Raw genomic sequence first — 20,174 nt, forward strand, 5'->3', positions numbered from 1 at the left:
CAAAGACTGGTCTAAGAGACATTTGGAGCATTGAGATTAAGCATCAATAGCCACGAATTTGGTCTTGGAGGATGAGATGTACGATGTCTGCATCTATGAGACAAACATGGTTTTTCCTGTTGCATAGAGCATTCTGGACCCCTGTTCGTTTAAATAATTAGATTGCTCTAAGTCTGATAGATGTTGGCATTGTCATCTTGAAACAGGGACTCTAGATCATTTATTGTTCTATTGTCCATTTATTATGGATTTTTGGAAATCAATTTGGGGCCAAATTAATAGTTTGTTAGAAAATCATGTGGCATTATCGTATGATACAGTATTATTTGATATGTCTATGAGGGTTAAGAGCCAAATATCTTCCAAAAATAATAAACTCTTACTTATTTTAACAGGAGTCGCCATACAACAAATAACTTGTAATTGGAAAAATTGGAATAGATTAAACTACAGTTTTTGGTGGAATTCAGTGTGTCATATTTATAAAATGGAAAGAACATTAGCTATTCAGAAAGGGAATTTTAATAAATTTCAAGATGTGTGTGGGCCATTAACAAATTATTGCAATGAATAGGTGTTATTTTCCCTGATATGTACAAATGAAAGAATGGGGTGGGGGGAGGGGGGACTTTATTATATGGGAAAGGCTGTAAGAGTGTTCTCTAACAACACTACAGCAGTAGCATATGTGAACAGATAAGGAGGCACCAGAAGTGCTTCCTTACGTCTGGAAGCTCAGATACTCTTCCAGTGGGTGGAAGTCCATCTGCAGGCTCTTTCCGCTGCCTACATGACCAGAGTGGAAAATGTTCAGGCCAACTTTCTCAGTCGGCAGTTCCTAGACCCAGGGCAATTGTCTATATCCCAAAGGGTGTTCAATCTTGTTGTGCGTCGCTGGGGCAGACTGGTAATGGATTTGAAGGCTTCTGCCAAAAACTTGAAAGTGAAGCACTTCAGTCAAAGGGAAGAACAAGGAAGCTTAGGGTTTGATGTGTTGGTTCAGACCTGGCCCAACCAAGGACTCCTTTGTCTTCCCACCTTGGTCCATCCAGGACTCATGATCTTAGTGGCCCCAAAATGGCCTTGCTGTCAGTGGTATGCAAATCCAGTACGGCAGGACAGGAGCCTCAAGTGCCCTCTTCATCATGGACTCCTCAGTCAGCGGCCATTCTCCAAGGAGAATCCATAATGCTTTGGTCTTATGGCATAGCTCTTGAGTGTATGGCCCTAGTTTGCAAAGGATATTCAAACGTTATTGCCATTCCACTCCGGGCTAAAAAGCCTATGCTAAAGCTTGGAAGGCTTTTCAACAGTGGTGTGAAAGGGATCGGGTGAAGCCACTTCAAGCTCCCATTCCATTCCTACAGGCCAGGCTGGAAAAAGGCCTTGCAGTGGCTTCCCTCAAGGGTGCAGGTGGCCAGCTTTTCATGCTTCCAGGTGCAAAGTGGTAAGGTTTCGCTGATGGCTTTCCCAAATGTGACCAGATTCATTTTTTATTTATTCATTTATTTATAGATTTTCAAATTTACATACCAAGCATATACTTGTACAGAAAGTTTGTCAGAATAAACATTACTATTTCAAATGTATAAAACAATTACACCTTGAAACAAAGAAAAGAAAATATATTTTAACTAACAAAACTCAAGTCCTCAATTAGGATCCAAGGTTCCACATAAGCGAGAAATTAAGGAAAATTATAATTCTTATTAGAATATGCTATACATAGTGCTGAGGTAGGAGTAACATTTTAAACTATAGAGCACTTCCATTCGGGACAGGGCCAAGAAAGCAGTTAACTGTTGAGGCTCAAAGAAAACATATTTAACTGAGCGGTGGCAAATAATACACTTACAAGGATGTCTCAAGTAAAATGTAGCCCCCAGTAAGATGACCCCAGGTTTTAAAAGAAGATATTCTCGGCGACGTTTCTGAGTCTCTCTACAAAGATTTGAATTTTATATCAAAGAAAGTCCGTCTGTTTATTTTTAAAGAAAAGCCTCAATAGCCATGCTTTATCTATCGATAGAGCTACTGTTAATATCAAAGTAGAAGGTTTTACCATGTCCATATCAGACGTTTCCAAAATTTCAGACACATTCAATTGTGCTTGACCCGGTTTTAACTGTGCTTGAAGCCCATATTTATTTATTTTTTTGGTAGATAATATACCTGAGAGAATGGAGGCAAATTTTCTTCCGAGACTTGTAGTACTTCTACCAAATATCTCTTGAGCATCTCCCTAGGAGTTACCAAAGGTAATTTAGGGAAATTAATAAGTCTCAAATTGTTATTTCGAGAATTGTTCTCCAACATTTCTAATTTCCTTCTTAGGTTCACATTGTCCTTAACCAGGGTCTCTTGTAATTGTTTAGACACTTAAATCTTGATCAAGCTTTTGAATAGATGATTTTGAACTCATCTGATCTTCTTTTAAACCCTTAAGCTCTTTAGTGTGTTGTATCAATTTATTCTCTATGTATTGGAAATTGGGGCTAATTGTTTTAGAAAAATTAGCAATTAAATCCCATAGAGAGTCCAAAGTCACCTGAGGGGCTTCTCCCATTGTGGAAACTTTTATTTTGTGTAGAAATGCTCACCCTCTAAGAAGTTCTCCTGGTCATGTTCCGTCTGGGTGATTTCATCTCCCGTTGCTGATCCGACTCCAGCTTCTACAGATACCACCTGAAGGGGTGATTCTGGTTCCATGCTCTCTACTGTGGTCTCCACTGCCTCAATAGTGGGTACTTTCCCCAACTTCGGTGTTTCTTCGCCATTCGGAGAGCTGGTAGATTGGGGTTGTGGGCGTGGTGCTCAAACGTCTGGGCTTAAGGTGGTATCCGGCCCAAGAGTGGCAGCCCCGGTCTTGCTCAATCCAGGCGCCCTCAGCGGGCTGACATCAGATGCCAACGTCGTTACAGCTCCCTGCATCCTTCGCAAAGCTCCTCTATGTTGCCGAGTGTTGGCACCGTGGAGCATTGCGAGGCGCCAGTGGCGCTCCTGCCTCTCCTCTTCAGAATCGGAAAGCAAATTGGGCTGCAAAAAACGCTTAAAGAAGAAAGAAGGAGAGAAGAGCTTAGGCTGATCAGGTGCGTACTTCTCAGCACGTCTTAGCCGCGGCCATCTTGGATCTGTGACCAGATTCATAGAAACATAGAAATAGACGGCAGATAAGGGCCACGGCCCATCAAGTCTGCCTACTCCAGTGACCCTCCCTATCTATCTTTGCGGATAGATCCCACATGTCTATCCCATCTGGCCTTAAAATCCGGCACACTGCTGGCCTCAATAACCTGAAGTGGAAGACTATTCCATTGATCAACCACCCTTTCAGTGAAGAAGAACTTCCTAGTGTCACTGTGCAGATTCCTAAGAGTGGCGCTTTGGTTGAGGCCTCAGATAAGAAATACTTTCCCATCATGGAATCTTAAAAATAGTTTCCCATCATGGAATCTTAACACTGTTCTAAAGGGCCTCACTAAAGCCTCAAATAAACCTCTCAAAGACACATTCCTTTTAGATCTCACAATTAAGACATTGTTCCTGCTGGCGATAGTCTCAGCACGACATATCTTGGAATTGTAAGCTCTCTCTTGTAGAGATCCAGTTCTTGTAGAGATCTGAGACTGTTCCCTTCTTCCTTCCGAAGGTTGTCTGATTTTCACATCAACCAGGAGATTCATCTACCTGTTTTTCAACCTATATGCTCAGACAAGTAGGATAGGATGTTGAGGAAACCGGATGTGCGAATAGTTTTACTTCACTACTTTGAAAAGACCAATGACTTTTGTCTTTCCAACCATCTGTTCATGATAACCAGCCAGTTCAGATGCAGCAGACCGGTGTCCAAGGCCTCTAGAGCCAGATAATAATAATATTAATAATTTATTTTGTATACCGCCATACCCAGCGAGTTCTAGGCAGTTCACATCAGTTAATCAAAGGTACAAACAATGAAGTCGTTGAAGTTAGCAGGTTAGAATGTATAATGGAAAAGGAGCAGGAAGAGATTCCTGGCAATTAGTGGATGGAAAGCCGTTCGGAAAAGTGGAGAAAGATAGTAGAAGTAAAATGTATTAAGAGTTCAATCTGTGGAATAAGTGTGTTTTGAGTTAGTCACAAAGCCATTTCGTCAGCATACATTGCCTGTGATAAGCAGCCGCTGACTTCTCTCAAGACACACTTGACTAGGAGTGTTGCATTTTTATGGGTGGCGTCTTGGACAGTTCCTCCCACAGAGATTTGTAGAGCAGCTACTTGGTCTACTCTACATGCATTTACAAAATGGATATGGCGGCACGAGAGGACACCACCTTTGGATCCTCAGTCTTGCAGGCAGGCTCTTTTGTCCCACCCTAGATGTCAAGCATTGCTTTGGAACGACCTAACGTACGGACACCTGAGTTGATGTAACAGAATGAAAGATTAGATTCTTTCCTGGATAATCTTTCTGTTAATCTAGGAATCCTTATGGCCCACCTTCAGTATATCCTGTTTTGCCTGCTTTTTTTTATCTCAGACATTTCTAGATTCCAGGCCTGGAGGAGTTCTCCTGTCAGCCAGATGACTAAGCGTAAGGAAATCCTCTATAAGTATGTGTATTCCTCAGCCTCTGGCTCCTTTGATGTTAGTGCATGTTGCACACAGCATGTTCTGCTATTTTTTAAATTCCTGTTGATCAATGTTCTAATTTTTTTCAAAGTTACAGAGCAGAACAGAATTGTACGATATCTACGCGGAAGTTTCCCATACCCCTCCTTCCTTATATTCTATTCCAGTGGAACTTGATTGCTTTGGGATATAACTAAATGGGGCACTCCACTCTACTGGCAGTGTGGGAGGTGCTGAAAGCTGTAAGTATTACACTTCTGCAAAACCTGGTTCATGGGAATGGATTGATACCTAATGTACGGATTGATCAACTAATGTACGGACTCCTAAGAAGATTATCCAGGTAAGAACCTAATTTTTCATGATTAGGATTTTACTATGGGCCTGGGAGTACAAAATACAAACATTGTTGGGGGGGAGGGAAATAAAATTTGAAAATAAACAAACAGGTGAAGGATTAAATACTTCTCTGACCTATAGTCTCCCTTTTCTTTCCCCCTAATAGCTTTCATAACCTGGGAATCCAATGTGTGCGGAAAAAAGAGATAGAGGAGGCTGTGGAGAAGAAGCTGAAGCTAGGAATTGATCCATATAATGGTAAGCATAAAACGGAAAGACAGACTTCTGTATTACAAAATTAAAGATGCACTGAACATGGAAAAGAGCATGCTACTCTGGCATTTGAGCCCATGACACTGTTCTATGATGATTTGTTGGATGGAGTGTGTATCAGAACCCCTTCTGACACCTTAAGAGGGCTTTTTGGCAAAATGAGTACAGAATGGTACCGAAGACATTAACCAGTGCCTTGTTTATGATATTTCTCACATTCTAGTCCAGTGGTTCCCAACCCTGTCCTGGAGGACCACCAAGCCAATCGGGTTTTCAGGCTAGCCCCAATGAATATGCATGAAAGAGATTTGCATATAATGGAAGTGACAGGCATGCAAATCTGTTCCATGCATATTCATTAGGGCTAGCCTGAAAACCCGATTGGTCCTCCAGGACAGGGTTGGAAACCACTGTTCTAGTCTGTCAAAAGTTCTTCCAAAACAAATTGCTGTGAGCCATGGATGGAAACCAGTGTCACTTTGAATTTTAGCTTCTACTGCAAAAGGCATACCCCTAGTTGTAAATCTGTGTAGAAGGTATCAATTTACATTGCTCTGTGCACCTCAATTTGCTTCTACATGTGAGTTGAAGGTGTCAATCTGATCTGCTCATTTCTGGGTTGTTTGTTTTTTGTTTGGGGGGTGGTTATCCACTTTCAGAGGCTTTTATTTTGGGTGCTAAAGAGGTTCCCAGGTTCCCTGGGTCAGCTCTGCCTCATTGGAGACACAGACCCTCAGGGTTAGAGGTCTGCAGCTAGGAGGGCCACCCTGATAAAGGGCACCTACCTAGTCAGCCTGCACTAACGCTTTTGTGGCTCAGGGACTGTTTCCCTTGTAGCAGTGCTCTCCCCTGGTTGAGACCAGAGCTTGAGCAAAGGCTGACTGGCATATGTGTTGGTTCCTGGGACATTATCAGGTGCCAGTTGCATCTCCTCCTCCCCACCTGAAGAAGAGTGAGAAGCTATAAGGGCTAGGATTTTGGGCTCTTAATCTAGTCTGAGTGGCAGCCAGAAGACACATGGAGAGAAAAAATCCCTCAAATATAAGTCATGTAAAAAAATTAGGACACCCCATGAAATATTCAGTTCCTAAGAAATGTCAAATATTTTTTTTGAATATATATTTGATTTTCATTTAAGTACATAATTTTGCTTAACAGGAAATATAAAGAAATTAATACAAACAATTAACTACTGGATTTAAAAATTATAAACCAAGCCAAAACTGGCTTAAGAAACAATTATACTTTAATACATAGTCCTCAAATAAAGTGGAAGAGAGAAAAGAGACAAGAAAGAAATTCTTCCAGGAAAGAAAACAATTTAACAATATTATTAAAGGAAATTAGAGTGGGTTAACTTTGGCTTTAATTACAGACTTGAATTATTCTATCATTCACTGGGTGCAAAGGAAATCCCTTTCCCTTCTAAAAAGAAACGCAGCTGATCAGGGTCATAGAATATATACTTATTATTCTGAAACAATACAAAACACTTTCAGGAAAACCTTAACTGAAAAGAGGCACCCAAAAAATCACTTTATCACGATAACATAAAAATTATTTTCTTCTTAATTGAATCCATCTGGAAACATCAGGATAAACAAATATTCTTTCTCCTAAATAAGTGATTTGCTTTTAAATTATAATAAAGCCTCAAAATCAAGTCTTTATCCTGATGAAAGACCAAGGAAACTATTAATGTAGCCCGTCCTGATAACTCAATATCTGATGATTCCAAGATCGCTGATATTTCTTGATCTGTAGTTACATTCATTTCTTTTAAAGTTCTCTTCAAGAAGTAAATCTTCTGTAAGGGGGGGAAGGTGGCAAATGTTACGCCGATCTTCAAGAAAGGTTCGAGGGGTGATCCAGGAAACTACAGACCCTTGAGTTTTACCTTGGTACCGGGAAAGATGGTAGAGGTGCTGATAAAGGACCACATCATTGAGCACCTTGATGGACACAATCTGATGAGGACTAGCCAGCATGGCTTCAGCAAAGGAAGATCTTGCTTGACGAACTTGATGCACTTATTCGAGGGATTAAACAGGTGAATAGACAAGGGTAGAATCTCTATCTATGGGGAGAATTATGAATTCGTTAGGATGGGTAGAGGTGTCATTGAGGGTAGCTCTTGCATTGGTAATTTTATTTTGGAAGTGTTCTGCTAATAGAGTGGCTGAGGGGGGGGGGTATTATTGTTAGTGGTCAGGTAGGGTTTGGTGTCGGTTAGGGTTTTTAGAATTTGGAATAGTTTTTTGGTGTCTTGGGTTTCAGTGCCTATTAGGTTGGTGTAGTGTGCTTTTCTCTTGTCCTTTAATTGTGATTTGTATTGTTTGTTGATTTTTTTTTCCAGGCGGATTTTGTATGATCCGAGTTCGATTTTCTCCATTTTCTCTCTAGTCGTCTACATTGTCTTTTGAGTTGTAGCAGTTCGGAGTCGAACCATTTATCTGATCTCCTGCTGGGTCTGGATTTGGTTTGCAGTGGAGCTAAATCATCAAGGGTGTTGGAGCAAAGTCTTTCCCAATGTAAGATGAAGTCCTCGGGGTTGTTTTCTAGAATAGTTTCATCTATTTTAGACCAGAATATGGAGGGTTCGATGTGTTTGCGTGAGGTGTATGTTACTTTATTGAGTTTTGGTATAGTTTTTTTGTTGTTTTTGGTCCAGTTGATGTTGAAAGTGTAGGTGTAGTGGTCTGACCAGATGGATCTGGACCATGTTCCGTTAGATGTATGAATTTCTGTTAAGAATGGTTGTTGGGTCATGAAGGCTGCAATATCAAGTTGGTGGCCTTTTTCATGAGTTGTTTGTGGATTTAGCATTTGGAAGGATAAGGCTTTGAGAAATGAGAGAAAGTTGTCTACTTGTTTGGATGATTGATCATCTAGGTGTAGATTTAGGTCTCCTAGGAGTAGGTTGTAGGTTGCTATTAGTGAGTTCTGGAGGTTAGCCAGGTTTCTGTGAGGAAAAGACAGTCCAGGTTTTCTTGTGTTATCCAGGTTTTTATAAGCTCTGTTTTTGGACCTAGCGCTCTGATATTTAAGTAGGCGCATTTGAGTGTGGATATCTCTGTGTGATAGTTGTGGGTTGTGTTTGGATATATAAGTGATTTGGTGTGCTGGTGTGGTTTAGTCTTAATGTGTGTTGGTCTTCTTCCCCATACTGTGGTAATGGAGTATAGAGTGTTAGATTGTAGGTTTGAGTTTCTGTCACTTGATATTCTCCTATTTTGGAAGAGAGATTTATTTATATCTGTAGCGGGTGTAGGGCGGAGGTTATTTGCTGCTGTCTTCCCGCTGGTTAAAAGAAGGATTAACAGTATGAAGTGCTGGGCTCGTGAGGTTAGCTTCATTTTGGTTTTTTTTTTTAATTTTTTTGTTTGGTGGTTGGTGAAAGGTGGTAGAAGGGTCTTTGGGGGTTTGGCTGCTGTTTTTTGGTTGGTTTTACGTTTGGTAGTGTTGTGGGGGTGGATCGCTTCTTGGTCACTTCACAAAGGTGCTATAAGCGTCTTAGACAGCGTGCTGTTAGGGGCTGAATCTTTTGTTGGTTCAGCGTAGTCCCGTCGGGTGGGGAGGAGGGGCGGAGTGTGCTCCCACGCCGGCAAGCCTCCCTGCCTGCTCCTGGATCCAGCGATGTCGGCCAAAGTGAGATTCAAATAAAGCAAAAAGAAAAAGAAACAAACTAAAAACGGGTGCTGGGAGACTCCCTGAGCCTTCCAACTGCTCAGTGTAGTCTCGTCGGGTGGGGGGAGGGGCGGAGTGCGCTCCCACGCTGGCAAGCCTCCCTGTCTGCTCCTGGGTCCTACGATGTGGCCAAAGTGAGTTTCAAACGAGAAACAAGAAGTTGTAAACCATTCCAAGATTTGATTTCTGATTCCTATGTTGTACAGTAGTTGAAGAAAGAGTTTATGATCTATTGTGTTGAATGCCGCAGAAAGGTCTAAAGAGATAAGGGCCACAGATTTGTGGTGGTCAAGATGGTACAAAATATTTGTAGTTAGTCCAATCAGTGATAATTCCTTGAATACGGTCAGGCTGGGGTGAAGAACTTGTGTTTTTTCAGTGAAATCCAATATTTGAGAGAAGACAATCTTTTCTGTTAATTTGGCCAGAAAAGGGATATTTGCTATGGGCTGGTAGTTGGACTCTTCTGGCGGACTTACTTTGAAGTCTTTGATGATCGGTGTTATTATGGCATTCTTCCATAGACTTGGCATAGTTCCTGAGGACAAGCTTGTTTTTACCATGTTTAATATGTAGATTCCAAATACTGAAAAAAAACGTTTCAAGACAAATGGTGGAATTGTCTTGGCTTTGGTCCCTCTGGTGTTTAATGTGTTTATGACTCTGAATTTCGGGGAGGGTAGGAAGGACAAAACGGGAGCATTTAGATACAGATAATTCGCTGTGATTCATCAGGGGTTTTTTCTGAGTTGCCTTTGTGCCTGTTTATTACTTGTTAATATTTTGCAGAGCAAACCAGTTCGTGAGTTACTTGTGTTGATGGGGATTTCCCCTGTTACCCCCCTTTGTCCTGGATTTACAGGTATGTGCTTGGCTTTGGGACTAAGCTGTTTCTACCACTAGGTGGTATGCAGCATGTGTTCTGTAAAGATGTAACACCCAGACTGCACTGTGGGTTGAGATTGAACACCTAGCATATGGAATTCTTCAGGGACTAACAGAAAGAACATTATCGAAGGTATAAACCTATAAATCTTCCAGTATCTTTTTATACACATACCATGAACTTATATGATGTTAGGGGTACACCTGCAGCATACCATTATTGGTTTTCTCTAAGGAGAGAATAATATGACAAATCTCAGGCTATAAACACAAAGATCCCAAGACTTCTGGAGTATTCTGCTCAATAGGTTTCATTTTCATTTTTACTTCCTGCTCCGCCCTTCTCGCATGTAGCTTCTTGTGCAGATATATAAACTTAGTACTTAAGAGGCGTGATCTGGCTTGGTCCATCCGGTCATTCCCGTCTGCCTTGTCCACTTATTCCTCCACTCTGGACACTCTAGTCACTGGTCTTTAAGACTACCTCTGGTCCACTCTTCCAGGCTTACTGAAGGTTAGGCTCTCACCAGCATTCCTCCCCTCAAGGGTCAGCTGCAGGAGCCAAAATTCTAGGAGAATGCTCAGAGATCAGTCTCAAAAAAAAGGCTGAAATCAGCTAATCATCCTTCCTGAGGGGCTTCTTTACCATCAGGGTGAGAAAATTACTATTAAACAAAAATGTAGTCTCTTTGTCTTTTGTATCAGGCTCAAAGCTGTTTCATAATTTATTACTTGCTCAGTCCAAAAAGTTTCCAAAAAGGCACAAAAATTGTCTTTCAATCCATAGTTCCCTCCTTATGCAAATATGGGCAAATCAGCATTCAAATCACATATGAAAGGACCAGTTGTCTCTCAGGCTCAGGGAATCAATTCAAGTCAAACTTGCAGGAGGCTCGGGGAATCAATTCAAGTCAAACTTATGGAATGGGATGATTCTGCCATCTCCCATGTAGCCTTCCCTGACTAGCTATTCTAACCTAGCCTCAGACCCAGGTTGTCTTCCTTGAACTCGGGGTTTCTGTTGATGAGATGCCTCCCCATCATAAATATGGAAGGGGTTGATGTATATCGATGTGTATATCGATGTGCAAAGGAACAACTCTGTATATTTTATAACATTTTTGCTGTAAAGAAGCATGTTATTTCTGCAGACACAAATTCAGTTTTGAAAAATGGAAAACCAAGCATCTATGATGATATCTTCTAATTAGAAAAATTGCCTGTGACATTATGAATGGATTTAGTGAATTCATTTACCAAAAAATTTAAACATCATTATGGATTATAATGTATCTTAAATAGAAAACAATAGATTTTTTCCTCATAAAAGCATTATATTTAAAAATAATCTAATTGGGGGGCATGGATTGACTGCAGCCAAAGATGGTCGGATGATTTCAGAGCTCCTCCTCTACCTGCACCATTAAGTTGTTCTGTCATTGAAAAAGAAAACATTTTTCCTCTATAAAGGTATATTTTTAATCATAAGTATACTTCCTATAAGAATGACTACAGGAAGGCAATCGAGAATTGATACAGCTTTCACAGCAGGAGAGAAATGCTAAGCGGGCCAAGCCTGACCCGCCAACCCCATCTAAAGTGCCCCTGCTGAAAGATCCATCTGAATTTGAGCTAATGATGGCAGAATTCAAATGTCTTAAAGATATGCTAACTGAAATTAATTTGGAGCTAAAACTAGTAAAGGAAGAGGTCCATACCTTATCAAACCAATTAAAGGTATGTGAACAGAAGACAGATTTGATAGAACACAGGGTTACATATCTGGAAAACTGTTTTGATTCAAACTGAGTACAAAGATTTAACCCGCATTTCAAGGAAACTTGAAGACGCAAATAACAGGAGTCAAAGATGTAACATAAGAATTTTAGGGCTACCAGATGGGTTGGAGGGAACAAACTCCATCTCTTTCCTGGAGGATTTACTGCCAAAGTTATTTTCTATGAAGCTCCATTTCCCCTTAGAAATAGAGAGAGCTCACAGAGTTCCAATGAAAGCTAATGGTCAAAACAGACCGAGGCCTCTAATCTTTAAACTGCTCCGGTTTCAGAAGGCACTGGAAATCTTAAATATGGCTAGAAAGACACAAGAGCTGAAATGGCAGGAACACAGAATCCATCTAGTACAGTGGTCTCAAACTTGCAGCCCGGGGGCCACATGCGGCCCGCCAGGTACTATTTTGAGGCCCTCGGTATGTTTATCATAATCACAAAAGTAAAATAAAACAGTTTCTTGATCATATGTCTCTTTAGCTATAAATGACAATATTATTATTTAAGACTTAGCCAAAAGGAAAGCTTTATAAACCATAGAGTTTTACCTCATGCAAAATTGTTATTTCTTTAATAAGACATTAACTATTTTTTTCTGAGGCCCTCCAAGTACTTAGAAATCCAAAATGTGGCCCTGCAAAGAGTTTGAGTTTGAGACCACTGATCTAGTACCTGATTTCGCGAAGGAAACAACAAATCGGGGGAAGCAATTCTTGCTGATGAGATCTTAACTGTGCCAGCTGGGAGTCAGATACAGGCTTCTCTATCCGGCTGTAATGAAAGTTACTTTCAACAGCAAAACAGCCCATTACGAAGAGCCAGCGAAGTTAGAGGAATTTATAAATCAGCATCTTGATCCTATGTCTTAGAATATTCTGGGATTGGATAGTTACTCTGGCAATATATGAAATGAATTGTTTCCTTTATTCATGTTTTACTTTATTTTTGTTTGTATTCAACAATAAAAGTACTTTATTGAAAGTTTTACTGTATTTTTCACTAGCCAGTGGATTTTGATGGTTTGGATAAGGGCAGGATTTCATTTGGCAGCCCTCTAACTGGATGCTGCCTACTTCTGTGTGTTCGAAAGACATGGTTTTCTGTTAGGATTGAATGTGTAGAATTGATCTGTACTAATTTGGCTTGTTTAGTTTTACAATAGGTGTATTGATGTTGTACTGCTCACTGCAGTATGTAAGATGCTGCCTTTTCCTAGGTACATGTGCAACGTGTGGCTTGTTACTAAAATCATGTTTTTCATACAGATGGGGGGAGGGGTCAAAAAATGATGGGCCCCAGGTGTCACATATGCTAGGTACTAATGACCCAGATATTATGAAAACTTAATGTATGATAAGATAAACACTTTCAATATTGAGTATGGTAATGTCCAGTGATATGAAACTAGTACATCATAGGCCAGCTCAATCAAAAAATAAAGGAAAAAGCCTCAGAACGGGCCCTCCCACCTCACCAAAAAGGCTCAAAGAGGTGGTCGGGCAATTACCTCACTGGCAAAAAACCTTCACTATGTATTAAAGCCTTATGCTGTGCTATATTATGCCAATGAAAATTAAACGATAGAGGAAATGTTTCCATTTATCTTCACTGATAACTGACAACAGTGGCCACAAATACATGCTGCCTCAGGATGTGTCCCAACCGATCAGACTTCTTTCAAATCGGACGCCAAAACGTCTCCAACTTCTGAAAATCACTGGACATTACCATACTTAATATTGAAAGTGTTTATCTTAACATATGCTAGGTACGCCATTGCTATGGGAGTTTAATGTATTGCATTGGCTGACAATCCCTGGCCTTATTTAGACTGGGGAGTGCTAAGAAAAGTCTTCTCAGGATTCTGCTTAAGTCATCTTGTTTTCTTTTGTGCCAGTGATCCTCACATGATATTGTTGGGGTTTGAAGTTATAGGTGGGGATGGTGGGAGGGAGGGGGGTATGTTTATACACTGAAACTGATGACCCGCAGATTCTTATTACTGTTGTATTGCTATCTTGGGTGTTTTTATTTGCAATCTTGTACCCCTGCGATAGTTCACCAATAAAAAAACGTTTGTGCTAACAACAGTACTGCCCCATTGTAGTGTGTTGACAGACAGATTAAGAATGGGACCTTTGACTTTGGCAAGAGAAGCAGTAGATAAGAGGGAACTAGTACTGCATAGTAGAAGAGATAACTTTTTGTTATTTCCATATAGCAGGTCACTGGAAAAACCATGAGGAAGTGGACATGAATGTGGTGCGACTTTGCTTCCAAGCATATTACCAGGATTCCAGTGGAAATACCCAGACTCTGGTTCCCATTTTGTCAGAGCCCATTTATGACAAAAGTAAGTATTACGCAGGAATGTGAGGGCGTTACTGTAGTCTATGTGGTGGTGGTGCCAGAACTAAACTATACAGCTCTTCCTTTGCAGCTCCATCCTGTCCCACAGTAGCCTTTGCTCTTCTAGCATCCAGATCGTGCACATGAACACAGCTGTGCCTGTGCATCTCTTGACTTTATCATTGTTAATTTTCTCTCTTCATCTATAGAATCCACCAATACTTCAGAGCTGAAGATTTACCGTATGAATAAGGAGACAGGACAGTGTGGGGGAGGCGAGGAAGTTTACTTATTGTGTGATAAGGTACAGAAAGGTGAGAAAATAGGCAGCATATTGGAGAATATTTACTTATTTTAAAATTTCTATTCCATTTAAACCTAAGCGGATTACATTAAGGCACATACATAAGCTCTTACATATAAATTACATAACATTGAAAGCAACATGTCAGTCATCACATCTATCTTCTACTTTCAGAAGATTTAATTACATACATCTCATACAGAAAAGTATTCCACATTAATTAAATGCTTATACAAATAAATAAGTATGGTGCACCTGCTATTTTATAAGCTGCATGGTGTAAGACAGGATACTGGACCAACTGTTCAAAGGAGCCAGCTCTGATGCTATCTGTTTAAGAAGTACTGTAGAATAAGTGTATGACTGGTACCAAACTGGCATGTATAATTTTAAAGTTAGATTTGCTATTTATCAGACCTGATTTTAAACATTTAACTTAGTCATTTAGCGATGGAATATTGTTGCTAAATAAAAGTGCCAAATTTGAAAATAAGCAAGTTGTTTGCCACCTGTTAGCAAACACATAAATCATTCTGAATTTTGGACCTACTATGTAGGAGGAATGAATGTATCCGCCATGTGGTGAGGTTCATTCTATACACAGGACACTATCAGGCTCATAATCACAAAATAGACATTCCAAAAAGTGTTCTAAATTGGCACTTGGGAGGAAGGAGGGAGAGAAAGGAAAGAAAGAGATGTCAGACCATGGAAATAGGGACAGAAGAAGAGAGAGACAGAAGGGAAGGTAAGACATGGAAACGTAGATTTTGAAAAGAGAGCAGTTAATGCCAAAGATGGATGCAAGGCAGAAAGTGAAGATGGAGAGAAAACCAGTCAAAGGACAAGAAGACCCTGGAAACATAGTTAAATGCACAGAAAAATAAAGTCACCAGACAACAAAGGTAGGGAAAATGATTTTATTTTCAATATAGTGATTGAAATGTGTCAGTTTTGAGAAAGGAAAGATATTAAACTTTAAATGTGAGGGCTGCAGAAAAAATAGGGTACTTGGAGGGCCGCAGAAAAAATAGTTAATGACAATTTTGCATAAAGTAAAACTCTTTATAGTTTATAAATCTTTCCTTTAACTGTTAAAGGAAAGATTTATAAACTATAAAGAGTTTTACCTCATGCAAAGTTGTCATTTCTTTAATAAGACATTAACTATTTTTTACTGCAGCCCTCCAAGTACTACAAATCCAAAATGTGGCCCCACTAAGGGTTCGAGTTTGAGACCACTGCTCTAGGGTATACATATTCAGGGCTTCCAGTCTCTCCTCATATGTCTTATGGTGCAAGCCTCCTATCATTTTCCTTGCCCTCCTCTGGACCGCTTCAAGTCTTCTTACGTCCTTCGCCAGATATGGTCTCCAAAACTGAACACAATACTCCTTCTAACCCTTCAGCAATGTCACTCACAAACATATTGAACAGGATTGGCCCCAGCACCGAACCCTGAGGGACTCCACTAGTCACCTTTCCTTCCTTCAAGCGACTTCCATTAACCACCACCCTCTGGCGTCTGTCTGACAGCCAGTTTCTGACCCAGTTCACCACTTTGGGTCCTAACTTCAGCCCTTCAAGTTTGTTCAACAGCCTCCTATGAGGAACTGTATAAAAGGCTTTGCTGAAATCCAAGTAAATTACATCTAGCATATGTCCTCGATCCAGCTCTCTGGTCACCCAATCAAAAAATTCAATCAGGTTCGTTTGGCACAATTTACCTTTTGTAAAGCCATGTTGCCTCGGATCCTGTAACCCATTAGATTCAAGGAAGTACACTATCCTTTCTTTCAGCAACACTTCCATTATTTTTCCAACAACCGAAGTGAGGCTCACCGGCCTGTAGTGTCCTGCTTCATCCCTGTGACCACTTTTGTGAGTAGGGACCACATCCACTCTCCTCCAATCCCCAGGAACCACTCCCTTCTCCAGAGATTTGGTGGTAGGATGGTAGAAGCTGGTGGTAGGATGGTAAAATGTGATGAGTTAGGGTTGGGTAAGAAGAGGGATTGGTGGAACTTGGCAGTGCTATCCCTAGCATTTCTTTTACCTACGAGTCATCCCAGTGTGGCATGACTTGCTGTGCTCTTCATTTAAAGACAGCCTGACCAGCTGTGTTCCTAACCCACCATGCTTTAATTTCATTTATATTGACTTGGTAATTTGTGCAAAATTCAGCACCCCAATCATTTTGAAAAGTTGGCTTCTATGCTCTGGAGGGTCATGACAGAGCCGTGGCTAGCCCACTTAAGGTCAGCTTCCATCGATGATATTTGCAAAGTTGCAATGTAATCATCAGTCTACACATTCACATCTGACTACTGTCTTGACTACTGTCCTGATGTGACAGTCATTTAGTCAAAGAGTTCTGCAGAATATTTTTTGAAGTCTAACCAACTCCACCTTTCTGGGCCCATTTTTTTATTCTGTTCAAGGCAGCACCTACACAATAGTTATGTATATAAGTTTAACTGAATTGGTTGCTGGTTGGCCTTGCCTTTTGTAAGTCTCTATTGTTTTTGGTGAGCCTAGTAGCTATGGATTCCAACATGTGGTAAGTGATGATCTGCTTGTCCTCAAAGAGGACAGTTACTCACCTGTAGCAGGTGTTTGAGAAACACATTACAACATACTCTCCCACTTCCCCTAGGAGTTATATTCTCTGAGCTTTACTATTCTGCATGATTGGGTTGGGTCAGAAGGCACCTGAGCTACCCAAGTCTTCTGCTTTTTTCCTAGAATGCTGTACAGCATCCTTGCCAGGCTCTGTCTGATGGTGTTACCCACATGTGGTAATGTTTTGTGTGCTATCTTAGTCTGCTCACAGCCCTGATAGTATGTAGAGAAATCCAGAAAAAGTGTACTGTAGAAAATAGGAGATGAAAATGCACATCTGACCTGGCTGATCAAGTCCACAGGGCATTCCTTCAGTTCTCTGGTGGTCAAAATGGGTTCTAGGCCTTAGAATGGTTAGAGCTGCTGTCTCAGCACCCCGAGGCTGTGAGTTTGATCAAAGCTTGCTCCTTGTGACTCTGGCCAAGTCATTTAACCCTCCATTGCTCAAGGTTCCTCAGATTATGAGCCAGATAGGGAAAATGCTTGAGTACCTGATTTTAAACCCGTTCTGAGCTCCTTTGAGAGGACAAGCTAAAAAAATGGAATAAATGAATAAATAAAAGGCAGTTAATAAACCCAATAATTAAATTCCAGATGTATGTGCCAATGCCACACTCCTTTCTTGGAAGATTATGTGCATTGAGCCTGTTATTATGACTTGTTGCATCTCAAATCACTCCAAATTTGCTCCTGGGGACTTTGTGAGAAGCGCCAAAAGCAATTTAGCAGCCATCTCCACTCCCATACAGACTCCAGCAGTTCTTCAGACCATCCAGTCTGCTTTGGGCAGCTTCTTTTCACCATCTTTTACTTGTTTTCTAAGAAATGAGCTAATGGGAGAAATAGCAGAGGCTTCAGGTGGCCAGTTTCTCTTAGCTGCTCAACAGCACCCCCTGTCTTTTAACTTTTCAATTTATAGTGAAGACTAAAGTCAAACTCAAAACCTTTTGAATTGGACATAGGAAGAATGCCCAAGCTTAGTTGAGCAGGTTTATTCTGCAGAATACTTTGTTTCCCAGTTTAAGCACCTGATTAATTGTGTTAACCAAACTAGGGAGTTCACATTATTATTTCACACACTAATTCCTACTTTGTATATTATTGTGTCTCAAATTTTGAATTATTTAATTTACATACTTTTTATTGCATACAAAGACTGGTTACAATTAAACAAGGGTAAGAATTTGTAATTCTAATTATTCTACTGGGGTTCACAGATTTTTTTTTCTGAGCATATTCTGTTACTGGATGGGGGAGAATAAGCAGACAGAAGACTGGGGCTGGGGCCATTATGGAGTTTGGGATGGACTCATAAATGCTGATGTTTTTGCTCTCTTTATGAACACTAGCTCTGTCTTCTCAACACCTTGGAGCAAGACTCAGTTCTTGTAGCCCTGTTGAAGGTGTTCAGTGCTGGGACAGATATATAGCCATCTTTTAGCTCCCTTACATTCATTCTTTCTCCTCTGCTTTTTCTTGCTGCCTTATTCAATCTCTTCCTTCTTCCTTTTTCATTGTTCTCTCCCCATCTTTCCTGTTGTATCTTATGAATCTTGTCATACTAACTCATTTTCATGTCTTTTGCACCTCTCTCACACTTGTCCTTCCATTTTCTGCCTCTGTACCCTTCTCTTCATCATCCCTTTTTCTTTCACTGTTCTAGAAGACATTGCTGTGGTTTTCAGGCGAGATTGCTGGGAAGCTCGGGCAGATTTTTCTCAGGCAGATGTACACCGGCAGATTGCCATTGTCTTCAAGACACCCCCGTACCAAGATCTGGAGATTGGGGAGCCAATGACTGTGAATGTGTACCTGCAGCGTCTCACGGACAGTGTCTGCAGCGAATCCTGTGCCTTCACTTACTTGCCCAAGGACCATGGTAATGTAGCCCAGCCTTCCTTCAGCTTGGGATAGGGACAGGAGGATTATGTTGATGGAAGGAAAGGACAAAAATACACAAAGAGGGGACAATAGGATAATCCCATGGCACAGGTGAAGGAAGAGAGGATTTGTGCATAGGAGGAACAATGGAAACATCAGACAGTGAGGGAGAAATGCTTCTACTGTAATACCACATGAGGATGGGAAATAAATCCAGTGGTAAATGAAGGGGGGCAGGGCAGGATTCTGTGGGTGGCAATGGGAAGGTTTAGCAACACATGAAAATGGGAGGAAGGTTCCATGATGTGCTACAAAGAGAAAAAAAAAGGATGTAGGATTCCTTCCTCAGGAACAAACCAAAACTGCAGATATGTACAACAATGTAGGCAAAATTTATTGTGACAACCAAAGTATATTAAAAACCTTTTTACCAAACAAGAGACCCAACACGGTCCGTGTTTCGGACAACCTTCATCAGGGGTCCATGGTAGAAAGGGGAAAAAACATATGTCACAAAAATTGTAGAAAAATATACCGTAAAAACAAACTCGCTCCTTCCCTTTGGTGTTAAAAATTCATGCATCACAGTCTGCGTACATTCCGGTTCAGCAGGAACTTGTCTAACTTTGTCTTCAATCCCTTCGCGGTCGCCCTTCCAAATCCCGGTTTCCTTTTTCAGCCTTTCTACCATGGACCCCTGATGAAGGTTGTCCGAAACACGGACCGTGTTGGGTCCCTTGTTTGGTAAAAAGGTTTTTAATATACTTTGGTATCTGCCGTTTTGATTTGTTTGTTCCTGGTTGGTTTTTTCACTGCAGACAAGGTTGGACCCCCTGTTTTCCTCTTGGTTCTGTGGATTCCTTCCTCAACCTGGCTCAGCAAGAACAGGCTGATTCAGTCCTGCATTTAGTACCCACTGTATATATGAATTTGTAGTTATAAATTTCTTAGACAATTGAGTTGTCTAATCTGAGAAGTGAGAAGTCAAAAAAGCACCTATTGCCTAAAGGCAATACAGGAATCTATATTGGCTCTTAGATCCAGCCCCAATAGCGGCGCACAAATTTATACCAGGTGTAAATTGTGCATGTACTCTACATGTGTGCATGTTTTGTTTTATAAAGTATATTCAAGCATTTCATCTTTGCTTTCTCTTCCCAAGCTACGCCCTCAGGAATGCCTAAGCACAAATCATGTAAGAGTAGGCGCATAATTTCTGTGCATGTACATGAGTGCGCAGTTTATAAAAGACCTGTTCTGCGTGTGAAACAGATTTTACATGCAGTAAGAACATAATAAAATTATCCCCTTAAAGGGTAGTTTTATGACAGGCCATTTGACTTCTGCTATATCAGTTTTCAAAGAGAAAGCATGCACAGTCTTTATTTAGAAATTACTCCTATGTACAACATGTTCTTTGGTATGCACAAATC

At 40.7% G+C, this 20,174-nt stretch overlaps 1 protein-coding gene across 1 annotated transcript in view; it reads left to right on the top strand.

The window, feature by feature from the left end:
* RELB (RELB proto-oncogene, NF-kB subunit) overlaps nucleotides 1-20,174 on the top strand; it is a 68,476-nt gene that overhangs the window by 11,402 nt on the left and 36,900 nt on the right. Inside the window, exons 6-9 of the mRNA XM_033956056.1 lie at nucleotides 5,117-5,208; nucleotides 13,807-13,938; nucleotides 14,144-14,248; nucleotides 18,524-18,739. Of these exons, the coding sequence (XP_033811947.1) occupies nucleotides 5,117-5,208; nucleotides 13,807-13,938; nucleotides 14,144-14,248; nucleotides 18,524-18,739 (545 nt within the window). The remainder of the gene's footprint in view (nucleotides 1-5,116; nucleotides 5,209-13,806; nucleotides 13,939-14,143; nucleotides 14,249-18,523; nucleotides 18,740-20,174) is intronic.

The sequence above is a fragment of the Geotrypetes seraphini genome, chromosome 8 (genome assembly GCF_902459505.1).
Source record: "Geotrypetes seraphini chromosome 8, aGeoSer1.1, whole genome shotgun sequence".
In the NCBI taxonomy this organism is placed as follows: domain Eukaryota; kingdom Metazoa; phylum Chordata; class Amphibia; order Gymnophiona; family Dermophiidae; genus Geotrypetes; species Geotrypetes seraphini.